Source organism: Schistocerca gregaria, chromosome 2, assembly GCF_023897955.1.
Source record: "Schistocerca gregaria isolate iqSchGreg1 chromosome 2, iqSchGreg1.2, whole genome shotgun sequence".
Taxonomy (NCBI): Eukaryota; Metazoa; Arthropoda; class Insecta; order Orthoptera; family Acrididae; genus Schistocerca; species Schistocerca gregaria.
Window position 1 is genome coordinate 429,206,036 of NC_064921.1, and position 15,672 is coordinate 429,221,707.

At 40.3% G+C, this 15,672-nt stretch overlaps 1 protein-coding gene across 9 annotated transcripts in view; it reads left to right on the forward strand.

Moving 5' to 3' along the window:
* The window catches only part of LOC126324352 (mitochondrial dicarboxylate carrier-like), a 171,251-nt gene that overhangs the window by 95,140 nt on the left and 60,439 nt on the right, over positions 1-15,672 (forward strand). For 8 of the 9 annotated variants that reach the window (XR_007559856.1, XM_049994957.1, XM_049994955.1 and 5 more), the window contains exon 3: positions 2,072-2,227. The exons of the other annotated variant lie outside the window; for it this stretch is intronic. Coding sequence is in view for 7 of the 8 variants with exons in the window: in XM_049994957.1 (XP_049850914.1) it covers positions 2,072-2,227 (156 nt within the window). In the remaining variant the exon portion in view is untranslated. The remainder of the gene's footprint in view (positions 1-2,071; positions 2,228-15,672) is intronic. 9 annotated transcript variants of the gene reach the window in all.

Sequence of the window (15,672 nt, forward strand, 5' to 3'; positions counted from 1 at the left end):
GCAGATTGTGTGTTGTTTGCATTACCTTTCTCCTTGTTGTGACAATCTCTCGAAGCATGACCGTGTATCCCGCAATGATAGCAGATTAGATTCTCTTTACAATCCCTACACTTGTGACCCAGCTTATTTCATATGTAGCATTGTACTGTTGTGTTGAAAACTCTGCATTCTTCTTTCTGCATCTCATTCAGTTGTCTTAGTGCTTCAATGAAATCAACAGCTGATTCTACTGCTTCCTGAAATGTTTTACATCATGCGAGTCAAACAGCTTTGCTTACTTCCTCTCCGAGCAACCTATGAATGAATGTGTCCAAGGCTCTCTGGTTGGCTTTGAACAACTGAGTGCGATTTTCATTTTTATCTTCTACTAAGTCATACGTTTGAGCATTGATGTTTCAAATTCTGTTGAGAAACTGCTTGATAGATTCATCTCGTCGCATTCACAAACTGTAAAGCTGCTTTCTGTAAAATCTGACCGTGTTTTTACATTTGAATCTCTGAATAACAATTGTTCTCAACTCATTGTAATCTTTTGTTTTCACACAATCACTAATGAAATCTTGTGCTGCTCCCTGAACTCTTAATTTGGCAATCACTAGCTTATTGGAATCTGTCCATGATCCTAACATGGCAGCACCTTCAAGTTTACGAAAAAACACTTTCACTTCATCTTCGGGTTTCCTGCTAAACACTGGTACCGATGGCAATAATGGAAAATTCTTTATTGTAGTTCTACCTGTAGTGCACGAACTACCATTTGCCAAGTCTTTCGGAATGTTATGCCTGCTTCTTTCTGTTCTTAACTGCTGAATCTCTCCTTGCAGTTCATTAATAACAGTTTGTAGGTCAACATTGTTATTCTGACTGGATTGCGACATTTTGTCTAATTTAATGCCTATGAGTCACTCAAATGTAAAATAAAAATCCATCGCTGCCTTTCATATTCTAGCCAAACTGGAGTAGACCAACCTGAATTCCAGCATTAGATGTCCCTATGTAGTCGGAAGATGTTCATGCTGCTGCTGCTGCCGCTCAAAATTCACATTGTGCTGCACATCTTCAGGCTGTAGATTTCCAATAATTATCCACATGCTGACACCACTTATATAAGGAGGTAATTTGTGTTGTTGCCCCGGATGATGATTACACGAATGTTTTGTCAGGGTTTGTAAGCAGTGGGTCGTTGAGGTACGGCAATACGTGAACACGAGAAGTAAGTTTAAACAGTTTTAGTAACAAACGCTGATTATAAAACATGCATGCTGCGTGCAGCCATCATCACTGTGTCTGACATCCTAACACTGGCTAATTACGGTTGTATCAAAAGGCTCCATGCTGAGCTGAGAAAAGAGAGATATTCGCACCTGAGGCCACGCTAGTTAATGCTGCATGCTGCGGACGGCGGCCAGTGGTATACACTCTGTGTCGCACTCCGGCCGGACACATGTATACTGACAAAGCAAATTGTCAGCATTCCAGATAGGTCAGCTGGTGAGCGCATGTTACATACCATATGGCTGCGCGCAATTCGTAGACCCTTACATGTAGCTAATTTATAAAGGAGGCTGCATATAGAACACCTGTGTGACCCATTAAAGTACTGCTCGAGTGCTTGGGATACCCACTGTGTTATAACGGTGTCAAAGCAATTCAGAGGCATGCTTTTGGATATGTTAATAGGAGGTTTGATGTATACATGGGTATTGTGGAGATACTTCAAAAACTCAAATGGGAATCCTTGGAGGGAACAGGACATTCTTTGTGCAAAACACTATTGAGAAAATATAGAGAACTGCCATTTGAAGCTGACTGCAGAACAACTCTGTTGTCATTAATGTACATTTCACCTAAGGACCACAAAGATAAGAGAAATTAGGATTTTTATGGAGGTATATAGACACTCATTTTTTTCTTTGCTCTATTTGTGAATGGAAGAGGAAAGGAAATGACTAGTGGTGGCACAAGGTATCATTTGCCATACACCATATGGTGGCTGATGGACTTGTACATTAATTTTCTGACCAATCTGTGTGATGATTTATTCTCCAGTATTGTATTTTCGTTTTCTTAGGTTCAAATGCAAACCCAACAAGAAGTTCGCCGCACTATGTTACAAACAACAATGGACGTAATTCGTTCAGATGGCATTCTTGCTCTAAATAATGGACTGTCAGCTGCTATAATGAGGCAACTTACTTATTCCACCTTCCGCTTTGCCTTTTATGAGGTAAGAATACTATAATTTGGAAATTTTCTCATTGATTTGTTCATTTTTCAGCTGCTAATATGTGTACTGTTGGTCCCACAGGTATTTTTGCTTAGTACCAAGTATTTGATCAGAATTTTATCTTACACAGAATATACACAGTCTTTTGCAGATGTACATAAGATTTACTTTGTTTAGTTGTGTTCCAAGGAGATGCATTCCAATGGTATTATTTATGATGGCACATTGTTGAAATCATACATAAAAGCTGCTTTTTGTAATACCTGTCACTGCAGTTGGTGTGGCAAATACTTATTATTGTAAACTGAAGGAGGGAGGAAAAAGAAAAGGAACTATTGATGTCAGTTGCATTGGGACTTCATGCATAATCAGCAGTGATGAGTGAAATTGTGTGCCAGGCCAAGATTCAAACCCACGATCAGCTGCTTACTGTACAGTTGTACTAACCATTGCGCCATCTGGACACAGAGTGTATTGCAATTGCGCGGACTGTTTTGGCACACCTCTCAGTTGACCCACAGTCCCACCTAACATGTCCTCCATCTCGCTGCTTTGAGATTCCTCCCAGAGGTCAAACAAAAGGTGATGGATTCATTGCCCATGACTGAAAGAACAGACACCATGCAGAATCTGCAGTTGTGAGATATTTTTATGTTAACTGAAGATGGAGGGGTGAGAAGGAATGGAAAAGGAAGAAGCTGTTGATGTCAGCTGAATCGGGGCTTTATGAAGAATCAGCTGTGATGCTTGAAAATGTGTGCCAGACCGGGATTCGAATCTGGGATCTCCTGCTTACAAAGCAGTTGCATTAACCACTGTACCATCCAGACACAGTGTTTGTCACATTTGCTTGGATTATCTTGGCACACCTCCTGGCTGACCCACATTCCTACATAGTACCACCTACCTACAGTCCCTGTCCATGTCCTCGATACTCGCTACTTTGAGATTCCAGCAGGAGGTCAAACATTGTGCATCTGCACTGAAGGATGATTTAATTGCTCAATGAGTTGAATCATTTATATGAATGCATAGTGTCTGTTCTTTTCGGGCATGTCCGAAGCAACAGGCACCATGCAGAATCAGGAGCTTTTCACATTTTTATGTGAAGGGGGGGGGGGGGGGGGGGAGGAAAGTGGAAGAACTGTTGATGTCAGCTGTATAGGGACTTTATGCGGAATTAGTGGCGATGAGTAAAAATGAGTTTTGAACCAGGATTCGAACCCAGGATCTCCTGCTTTCTAGGCAATTGCATTAACAACTGTGCCATCCAGACTCAGTGATTGTACAATTGTGTGAACTATTTCAGCACGCCTCCCGGTTCACCCATATTCCCATCTAGTGCCACTTAGCATCACCTATCTGCAGCCCCTGTCCATGTCCTCCAAGGGAGTTCATATGAAATGAAATGTTTTGGTATGAGGAAGATAGACTTTGTCATTTGCTGCCCAAATAGGAAAACTCATAGACAGCTTTTAGTGTCTAATTTTCTAATCTCATTCGATTATCGTCTCCTGATTTAATTTGACAACACATTCCATTACCTTGTCTCACTTTTGTTGCTGTTCGTCTTATAACTCCTTTTCAAGATGTTATCCATTTCATTCAACTGATCAATCAAGTCCTTTGCAGTCTATAAAAGAATTACAAAGTCATTGGCAAATCTCAGTGTTTATGTCTCTTTCCCTACATTTTAATTCCTTTTTGAAATTTTCTTGGTTTTGTTACTGCATGTTTCCAAGGTACAGATTGATAACATCAGAGATAGGCCGTAACACTCTCACTACTTTCTCGACTACTGCTTCTCTTGCATGCCCTATGACTCCAGTCTGGTTTCTGTACCAGTTGTAGATAACTTTTGCTCCTCTTGTATTATCCCTGCTGCCTTCAGTATTTAAAAATGGTGAATTCGAGTTAGTATTGTCATAAGATTTTTCTAAATCTACAAATGCTGTAAACATAGATTTGCCTTTCTTCGACCTGTCTTCTAAGGTAAGTCATAGGATCAGTGTTGCTTTTTGGGCTCATACATTTCTATGGAGCCGAAGCTGATCTTCCTGAGGATAACTTTCACTAGTTTATCCATTATTCTGTAGATAATTCATAACAGTAAAATAATAAACAAAGCATAATAAAGAGTATATTTAAAAGGGTTCTTCACCACTCTCCCTAGATAGAACTGTCGTAATGTTAAAGCCAGAAATTATTTTGCGGCTTTAAGAATCTTGCTAGTATGTTTTTGATTATTTTGTTTTATAGTTGAGCTGGAAGTTGTCATACGACACAGTTATTATACAAGCAAATATTTGAAAACATTATTTCATCTGAAGACAGTACAATAGCGTGTCTACAGATAGAACTCAGAGTTCATATTACCCACGTCATTATTGATTGTACTGTCATACAGAGACACGTTATTTGAAATGAAAAATGTTTTGATCATATGATATGTAATGTTGTTACATGTGTAATTAACTGTAATTCTGGATAATTTCCAAGACTAATTGAAATATGCAAATGTTAATCCACTGTGTGAGTAGGGTGATTCCACAAGTGTCAATAATTTCCAGCCAGTTGTTGTTCTTAAATACTTTGTGAGAAGATAAGATACTTGAGAATTGTCACCCACCTATATGATAATATGACACTTAGCAAATTACAATTCGGATTTCAGGAACAGTTATGTATTGAAAAAGCAATTCTTAATAATGCCTGTAATTTATTTCTCCAGGGATCATTTTACAGTTATGTAAGATCTGTCAGCTTAATACAAGGAGAAACATGTGATGCCGGGTGAGTTGGGAGGAAAGGTACACGCTTTGAGGTTGATAGTATTAGTTATTCTGAACAATAAACTTCATATGGACATATGCCCTATTCTGAATGGTTCACTTTTGTATGTTTTTCTTGAATGACTCGAAAACCACACCCTCCAGCAAAACATGTCAAAGTACAAAATTAAACTATATTAAATTTGCTGCAAAAAAGGTCCTATTCATTTTTTTCTCTAGAACTAATGGTCTGTGCGAAGAGAGCATGAGAATGTTGGAGAAACTCGCTTGATGGGCGTGCGCTGTAACTTACGTAGTTTTTGTAGGGCAATTTGAGATAGTTTCCCAACTTGATAGGCCACAAGTGTCCCATATCAAACTGTTCATCTCAGCTTGCTACCTCAGTATGCTACCTCAAATTGGCCTACAAAAACTACGTAAGCTACAGTGCAAGTGTGTTAGTGAGTTTTTAAACATTCTCACTCTCTCTTCACACATACTGTTAGTTCAAAAGAAAAAATGAATAGGACCTTTTTGTAGGAAATTTAATGTAGTTTAAATTTGTGCTGTGACATGTTTTCACTGTAGGGTGCAGTTTTAGAGTTATTCAAGAAAAACGTACAAAAGTGATATTAAATGTGCTCTATTTCAGAAACCATTCAAAACAGGGCATACATCCATGTGAAGTTTTTTGTTCAGGATCACTAATACTATCACCCCTCTAAGCATGTACATTTCCTCCTGACTCACCCTGTATATACAAACAAATGAAGGTGTACTTGAATTTAATGAGGAGAGTACAGGTCAGGCTTCATTGCAGGAACCATCCAGGCATTTGTCTGAAGTGAGTTAGGAGAGCAACAGAAAACATTAATCAGGGGAGATGGACAGAGCATTAACCACCATCCTCTTGAATTTGAGAAACAAATGCGCTATCTTAGTTTGTTAGATCAAAGGTAAAGTTCTCTTATGTTTGTGCATACTTTAAACAAAAGTTAGCTTAATAAAGTAAAATAATTATGCATTTTTCATTTAGTTTAATAACATAAAAATAATCATGCACTGATCAGTCTTCTCTTAGCATTTAATATTTTTTTAAACTATGAAATGACACTAGTTGAGATGTTATGCAACTTATCCAAGGTATTTGACTGCATCACTCGTTCTGCTGGAGAAGCTGATAATGGAATGGGTAAAGATAAACCACTAACCATTTGGTGAAGGCATTGATAGGCACATAATCAGGAAGTGGAATGTGTTTATGCACCTACCTACTACTTAGTGCCTCCACTATATGGTTGAATTATGGTGTTTTCATTGCAGACAAGGTTCACCACATGCTTGGTTTGCATCTAATTTAAGAAGCAGACTGGAGAAACTTCTGCTCATCTGTTCAAGTATTTCATAGAAAGATGTCGCATCACTGACATGAGCAAGAATTTCAGTCGGCGTTCCTCAATGAGTCACTGTTCTAAATTGGAATGTAGTAATGATAATGTAGTAAAACATAATGAAGTGGCATCTGCAGAACAATATTTATTGAACACAAGGAAAAAAGTACAGGAAGGACTGATAAAAGTGCACTCACACTGCTAGTTGTAGGGCAGTCTTGCCATCTGCAGAAGTGTTATAAAAATCAGTATCCAATTCATAAATGGTTCTGAAGCAGTAGTAAACATGGCACCCCGATGGCATTTGAATAGTATTTGTCTTATTTAAGCAGCATCTATGGCTAAGTGTGACTATTTTTGCAGGACGCTGCAGTTTGTTTGGTGCTTCTGCTTGACCCAAAGTTTGTAGTGACAGCAGAGAACAAAATTGCTAGCACTAGCTGCAGCATCTCCATTGTAGTTGCTGAGTGACCTTATTGATGTCTGCACTGACTATACTGGAGCTAGTCTCAACAAAACAGTCTTCTGCAAACTAAGTGACAGACCACAACTCGTTTGCATGCACATTTCCAGTATGGAAGTATACTGTGCTATCCCGAACTTTGGAAAAAAAAAAAAAACATAGGTTATTCTTTTTTGCACTGCCACAAGTACAACACCTTTGATTAATGTAAAGTAACAGCAAGATATAGTAAAGAGGGTAGAATGTTCTGAACTCTTGTGTGCAGAGGTTGATGAAAATGTTCTGGAAAAGCAGTATGGTGGAATTATTGTAAGGTGTAGATTCCTCTACTTATGGCATAAGATTACTGTCAATTTCAGGTAGAGGGATATTCTTAAGTTAGCGTACAGGAGATACTTGAGGCATCTGGAAGCAAACTGCAGTAAAATCACTTTTTCTCAAAAATGAGTTGTTGCCACCATTTTGTTCTCCATACTACTGTCTGTCCATTATGCCCATGAAACACAAACATACCAGGAATCAAGCCTACTGTACTAAATGTCAGTGTGTCCACTTCTGATTGCAGAAGCAAAAGTGAGTGGATCCATTGCATGATGAAGTAGCAGAACTTGGTGTATCCTTAGCAAGTACCATTACCTAAGAAGATCTGATTATGCAAAACTTGCTTTGTACATGTTATGTCTTTTGTCTGAATAATGCTGCTTTCCCAGCTCATTACTTCATGAATGTTGGTTTTAAACCAATGTGTGGCAGTTTTGCAAAAATTTCCCTACTGCATGCTACTGTAAAACAAGAAACAGTAGCATGCCAGCTGTTACAAAGCCATATTGGCAAGTTTTTCATGGCTTGGCTTGTTTGTGAGTGCATGGAGAACATTTATGGTGGTTTTGTTGAATAAAGAGTCTTTTATCATTTTCTCCATAAATATGGATGTTAATGATGGAATACATGTACAATCAATTCCAAAAGTTCAACAAAGCATAGCACATGAGGTAAGATTCAGTTGTCAACTCCCATATTTTGTGCCATTACTCTGCGTGAAAATATTAAGAACTACATTATCAGCACATCTGTAAACAGTAATTTACACTGTGATGTGTTAAATTCTTCAGGACTTAATCGGACTGGCTGGCATCTATGCACCTGGGTGTAGACGTTGGACGAGATGGTCGGCCTCCTTCTTGAGTGTGTAATCTAATCCTGACATCATTTGTTGATTGTCTCTGTTTTTACAGTTAACTCTTTCAATAAGCTTCAAGAGGAGTAAGATTTACAATAAACTTTTTACTTCTCTTCTTTTCACGTATTTGGCTCCAGTTCTTTGTATCTAGGGGCTGATTCTTGAAGCTGAAATTTTTGACATGATAGATTCTCATGGTTCCAATTGATATAATAACTTCTGAAGAATTGCCTGAGTTGAATTTTTTTTTGTTTTACTCAAAATTTTATTCTCTCACATTTTTCTATATCACACTGTCCTTACAATGTCCACTTCAACAAAGCTGAAAATTACATTGTTCTTCCAAAAAATAGAAGTACATCCAAGCAAATCAGAGGCATGCCCACTACTACCTCACTCTGTGGTACTAACAATATTACAGAGGGTTTACAAATTCTATTGACAAATTAATTTCTGTTAATTTCTATTAATATTTTATAAATAAATCCAGAAATAAATGTAATAAATTGCACTGAATTGCATAATTAATAATAGAAATTTTAAATGTGCCAAATATTTTGTAATTTCAAATGTCTCTAAAGGAAAATAATTTGAACTGTGCATTCAGCACTAGTACATATCAATTGTAACAATGAAAATAAAGTAATTTCTTTTTATGGATTTTAGTCTGAAATATAATACATCATGTACAAAATCATATGAAATTCTTGTAGAAAACCAGCTGAGATATTATTAACCTATTCAAAATCTGAAAGGATATTTTTGGTATCTTTTGAGGGAAGGCAATTTTATAGGACAGTGTCCCTTTACAGTAACCCCCTCAAAAAATTTTGAAACAATGTACAATTTTTTGTTACTTACTATCAGGTTTGCCAAACGGTGTACAAAACGATGCCAAAAGATGGAATACAGATGTATAGAAATATCTGATACATAACATATCACAGAATACATTTAAAAAAAGCATCTGCTATACAAGTCATAATTTATACATATATCGGGACGTGGCATTCAGATTTTCATATCTGTGGAACATTCTCTCACAAGACAGTTGACACAAAGTCAAAACTACAACATTACTACACTAAACTATAGAAATAAATGCAGAGACAAGGTAAATTACTACACCTACAAATTGCAAGTTTACATCCATAAAATCACACCTTCAGAATCTTCAAAAGAGAAGAGAAAAAATTCATAGTCTTAATGTACGAAGAGTGAGCCAACTCAAAAAACTCACGACTATGGATACAGACCAGAAGAATATACTCAATCATGAGTAGAAATAGCACATAAAATCAATCAGCCATATAAACCAGAGTATTTGAGAATATGTTGACCCATGAAAGGACAAAATAATGAAAAAAAGAAAAGAATAGGGCCTATGCTTACGATGTGGGGACCGACCCTTGATTCCGAAACTCACCCGGTACAAACCAGCAAAAAATGTTTTGACCCAAGAAAATGAATAAAGCTTATAATAATATCAATAAGTTCAGTCATATGTAAGGAGTAATTATAAGCAGCACCTAACCTCAGTCAATAGTTGCACACACTCCTTGAGTACACACACTTAGTTACGATGACCAAGGGTATCTAAAATGGAGTTAAGCATGAGTTTGCTCACAACTTAAGTTCCAATCAGATACAATATTGCAGTGCTCAGGATAAATACAGTTAATAAGAGTCATAAACAGCTTTGAAAGATGACATAATCGAGTGTGGACCAAAATCAGTATATGAAATCAGACGTGTATACCTGTTGCCACTGAACAGAGGTGGGAAGTGGCAACAGGTGATAGGGGGAACAGGCAAAGGAGAGCATCAGACAGCTTTGTCATAAATCTTGAAAATAGATTTGACCTGTTGCCTCAGTCAAAATCAGATGAGCCTCATGTAGCTGAAGCTGTAGAAAGGGCACAACAAGCTTTCAAGGAATTGAAAAAGGTAGGGAAACTTGTAAAGAGAAAGAAAGTTCTGTTGTTAGGTAGTTCCCATGGTAGAGGTGTTGCCCAACTACTGCAGGAAAATCTAGGTCCAGAGTACCAGGTCACAAATTTTTTCAAGCCTAGTGCAGATCTGGGTCAGGTAACAGAGGATGTAGGTTCTTTATGCAAGGATTTCGCAAAGGAGGATGTCGTGGTTATAGTGGGTGGTCCGAGAAATAGCATTGACTGAGACTCTGAATATTCCATAGAGAGTGACCTGGTGAAGATAGCATCAGCAATGAAGCATACGTGTTATGGTTGGCAGGAGAGCCAACACCGTGTTACTAGCGGAGGCCAAAAGGCACGCGTTTTAGCTCATGCAGGCTGGCGCGAGGTCGGGAACAGCACAAGGAAATTAGAAGTTAGGAAAATGGACGTAGCTGGTGGAATACTTAACTTTAATCCATTAATGACGAACGTCGGTCTTGACAGTACATGATTTACTATATCAATAGTAACTGATAATGGCACCTTGCTAGGTCGTAGCAAATAACGTAGCTGAAGGCTATGCTAACTATCGTCTTGGCAAATGAGGGCGTATTTAGTCAGTGAATCATTGCTAGCAAAGTCGGCTGTACAACTGGGTCGAGTGTTAGGAAGTCTCTCTAGACCTGCCGTGTGGCGGCGCTCGGTCTGCAATCACTGATAGTGGCGACACGCGGGTCCGACGTATACTACCGGATCGCGGCCCATTTAAAGGCTACCACCTAGCAAGTGTGGTGTCTGGCGGTGACACCACAATACGAGTGTGGGATTTGTGTCTGTTGAGACACTATGATCGGCCTCATTTGAACTCTTCCGTAGGGAGGGTGAACTTGAAGTTGGAGTGGCTGCTTAGGACAGATATAGGGTCCCATATTGGTTTGATTCCTGTGGATGCTATCAATATGTGGGACTACACTAGGCATGGCCTTCACCTCAGTAGGAAAGGGAAGGGGAAACTGTCTGGGTTGATTGCAGAAAACTTAACGGGGGACACTGTCACAAGTGGTAAAATACCAGTGGTCACAGGTGTCAGAGGGATGCCTTTTTTAGGATAGGGAAGGGGGAAAGAAAACGAATTTTAAGAGAGATTGGCAGACACACTCAGTTTGAGAAAACAGATGAACAGGAGTCAGATTTTAGCATACAACCTCTATTTAAACAATGTTTAACAGAAAGTAATCAGAAACTGCCAGTTCATCTTCGCCAAAGCAGTTATATTCCCATCAGTATGCAGTATCAGCTATCTTTATTACACCAGAACATTCCGGTACTCATAAGTAAAGTTGATGAACTACTCATTTGTATCAATGAAATGAATTCATCTAGCCCGATTGACATAATATGCCACTCTGAACATCAAGTGACCACTGGTTGGACGCAGGAGGAGCTGGCCACTCTTCGCGAACAGCTGAGCGTGTTGATGGCCGCGGTCAGCCGTCTTCAGGCTGCTGCCTCGGAGTGTAGCGGCAGTGGGGAGTCTGGTGCGTCGCAAGGTACACCCCAGGTGTTACATGCTTCACCCACTGTCCCTGCTGTCAAGACATCTTCGCGGGTACCGGGCACGGTTGGGCCACCCTCTCCCCAAGGGGAGTGGCGGGTTCCGTGGCGTTTGCGGCGCATGGCATGAGGCGGAGGGTCAATGTGGAGGCTGGCTGTGTGGCATCGCCCGCTCTGCCTGTGAGTGGACATGTGGCTGCTCCTTCAGCAAGGTCCGAGCAGGCACACGGGGGGTGGGGTTTATTAGTTATTGGGAGCTCCAACGTTAGGCAGGGTGATGGAGCCCCTTAGGGAAATAGCGGAAAGGTCGGGGAAGAAGGCCAGTGTTCACTCTGTCTGCTTGCCGGGGGGTCTCATCCGAGATGTGGAGGAGGCCCTACCGGCGGCAATAGAGAGCACTGGGTGCACCCGACTGCAAATTGTTGCTCATGTTGGCACCAATGACTCCTGCCGTCTGGGTTCAGAGGTCATCCTCAGTTCGTACAGGCGGTTGGCGGAGTTGGTGAAGACGGAAAGCCTCGCTCGCGAGGTGGAATCAGAGCTAACTATTTGTAGTATCGTTCCCAGAATCGATCGCGGTCCTCTGGTTTGGAGCCGAGTGGAAGGCTTAAATCAGAGGCTCAGACGTTTCTGCGGAGAGCTGGGGTGCAAATTTCTCGACCTCCACTATCTGGTGGAGAAATGTAGGGTCCCCCTGAATAGGTCAGGCGTGCACTACACGCCGGAAGGAGCTACGAGGGTAGCGGAGTACGTGTGGAGTGCACATGGGGTTTCTTTAGGTTAGAGAATTCCCTCCCTAGGCCCGACAAGACGCCTCCTGAGACGCGGCAAGGCAAGAGTAGGCAAAATGCAACAGGGAATAACATTATTAATGTGCTAACAGTAAACTGCAGGAACGTCTATAGAAAGGTCCCAGAACTGCTCTCATTAATAAACGGTCACAATGCCCATATAGTACTAGGGACAGAAAGTTGGCTGAAACCACATGTAAACAGTAATGAAATCCTAAACTCAGATTGAAATGTATACTGCAGAGACAGGCTGGACAGTGAAGGGGGAGGCGTTTTTATAGCGATAAGAAGTGCAATAGTATCGAAGGAAATTGACGGAGATTCAAATTGTGAAATGATTTGGGTGAAGGTCACGGTTAAAGCAGGCTCAGACATGGTAATTGGATGTCTCTACAGGCCTCCGGGCTCAGCAGCTGTTGTGGCTCAGCACCTGAAGAATAATTTGGAAAATATTTCGAGTAGATTTCCCCAACATGTTATAGTTCTGGGTGGAGATTTTAATTTGCCGCATATAGACTGGGAGACTTAAACGTTCATAACGGGTGGCAGGGACAAAGAAACCAGCGAAATATTTTTAAGTGCTTTATGTGAAAACTACCTTGAGCAGTTAAACAGAGCACCAACTCGTGGCGATAACACATTTGACCTTCTGGTGACAAACAGACCCTTACTATTTGAATCAGTTAATGCAGAACAGGGAATCAGCGATCATAAAGCGGTTACTGCATCGATGATTTCAGCTGTAAATAGAAATATTAAAAAAGGTAGGAAGATTTTTCTGTTTAGCAAAAGTGACAAAAAGCAGATTACAGAGTACCTGATGGCTCAACACAAAAGTTTTGTCTCAAGTACAGATAGTGTTGAGGATCAGTGGACAAAGTTCAAAACCATCGTACAATATGCGTTAGATGAGTATGTGCCAAGCAAGATCCTAAGAGATGGGAAAGAGCCACCGTGGTACAACAACCAAGTTAGAAAACTGCTGCGGAAGCAAAGGGAACTTCACAGCAAACATAAACATAGCCAAAGCCTTGCAGACAAACAAAAATTACGCGAAGCGAAATGTAGTGTGAGGAGGGCTATGCGAGAGGCTTTCAATGAATTTGAAAGTAAAGTTCTATGTACTGACTTGGCAGAAAATCCTAAGAAATTTTGGTCCTATGTCAAAGCGGTAGGTGGATCAAAACAAAATGTCCAGACACTCTGTGACCAAAATGGTACTGAAACAGAGGATGACAGACTAAAGGCTGAAATACTAAATGTCTTCTTCCAAAGCTGTTTCACAGAGGAAGACTGCACTGTGCTTCCTTCTCTAGATTGTAGGACAGTTGACAAAATGGTAGATATCGAAATAGACGACAGAGGGATAGAGAAACAATTAAAATCGCTCAAAAGAGGAAAGGCCGCTGGTCCTGGTGGGATACCAGTTCGATTTTACACAGAGTACGCGAAGGAACTTGCCCCCCTTCTTGCAGCAGTGTACCGTAGGTCTCTAGAAGAGTGAAGTGTTCCAAAGGATTGGAAAAGGGTACAGGTCATTCCCGTTTTCAAGAAGGGACGTCGAACAGATGTGCAGAACTATAGACCTATATCTCTAATGTCGAACAGTTGTAGAATTTTGGAACACATATTATGTTCGAGTATAATGTCTTTTCTGGAGACTAGAAATCTACTCTGTAGGAATCAGCATGGGTTTCGAAAAAGACGGTCGTGTGAAACCCAGCTCACGCTATTCGTCCATGAGACTCAGAGGGCCTTAGACACAGGTTCACAGGTAGATGCCGTGTTTCTTGACTTCCGCAAGGCGTTTGACACAGTTCCACACAGTCGTTTAATGAACAAAGTAAGAGCATACGAACTATCAGATCAATTGTGTGATTGGATTGAGGAGTTCCTAGATAACAGAACGCAGCATGTCATTCTCAATGGAGAGAAGTCTTCCGAAGTAAGAGTGATTTCAGGTGTGCCGCAGGGGAGTGTCATAGGACCGTTGCTATTCACAATATACATAAATGACCTGGTGGATGACATCGGAAGTTCACTGAGGCTTTTTGCAGATGATGCTGTGGTGTATCGAGAGGTTGCAACAATGGAAAATTGTTCTCAAATGCAGGAGGATCTGCAGCGAATTGACGCATGGTGCACGGAATGGCAATTGAATCTCAATGTAGACAAGTGTAATGTGATGCGAATACATAGAAAGATAGGTCCCTTATCATTTAGCTACAAAATAGCAGGTCAGCAACTGGAAGCAGTTAATTCCATAAATTATCTGGGAGTATGCATTAGGAGTGATTTAAAATGGAATGATCATATAAAGTTGATCGTCGGTAAAACAGATGCCAGACTGAGATTCATTGGAAGAATCCTAAGGAAATGCAATCTGACAACAAAGGAAGTAGGTTACAATACGCTTGTTCGCCCACTGCATGAATACTGCTCAGCAGTGTGGGATCCGCACCAGATAGGGTTGATAGAAGAGATAGAGAAGATCCAACGGAGAGCAGCGCGCTTCGTTACAGGATCATTTAGTAATCGCGAAAGCGTTACGGAAATGATAGATAAACTCCAGTGGAAGACTCTGCAGGAGAGAGGCTCAGTAGCCTGGTACGGGCTTTTGTTAAAGTTTCGAGAACATACCTTCACCGAAGAGTCAAGCAGTATATTGCTCCCTCCTACGTATATCTCGCGAAGAGACCATGAGGATAAAATCAGAGAGATTAGAGCCCACACAGAAGCATACCGACAATCCTTCTTTCCATGTACAATACGAGACTGGAATAGAAGGGAGAACCGATAGAGGTACTCAGGGTATCCTCCACCACACACCGTCAGGTGGCTTGCGGAGTATGGATGTAGATGTAGATGTATAGACATGTTACACATTTCAGGATTTAAGCTAGCTTCCTACTTCTGCAGAGTAGATATGGATGGAGGACGAGTTGCCAGATTTATTAAAAACTGCCATAAATTCAAGAACATTGACATTAATAAATTCGGTTTAGAGCAGCATCTAGAAGCATGGGCAACAGAAGTAGATTTCCGTAACAGATCCTATATAATAGTAGCTATTTACCGAGTACCTGCAGGAAATTATAATCTATTCATAAATCTTCTAGAAGCTCTTTTGGGTTATTTAACAGGAAGAAACAAAGAAATTTTGATTGCTGGTGACTTTAATACAGATTTTCTAATGCATTCTTCCAGTAAACATTGACTACAGTTAGTAATGTTGTCTTTCAATCTAACTCACACCGTAAACTTTACAACTAGGATCACTAAATCCTCAAGGACAGCCCTTGATAACATTTTTATAGACAAGTCAAAGGAACAAAATCATACCATAAAACCTGTTATAAGTGGACTATCAGATCATGAC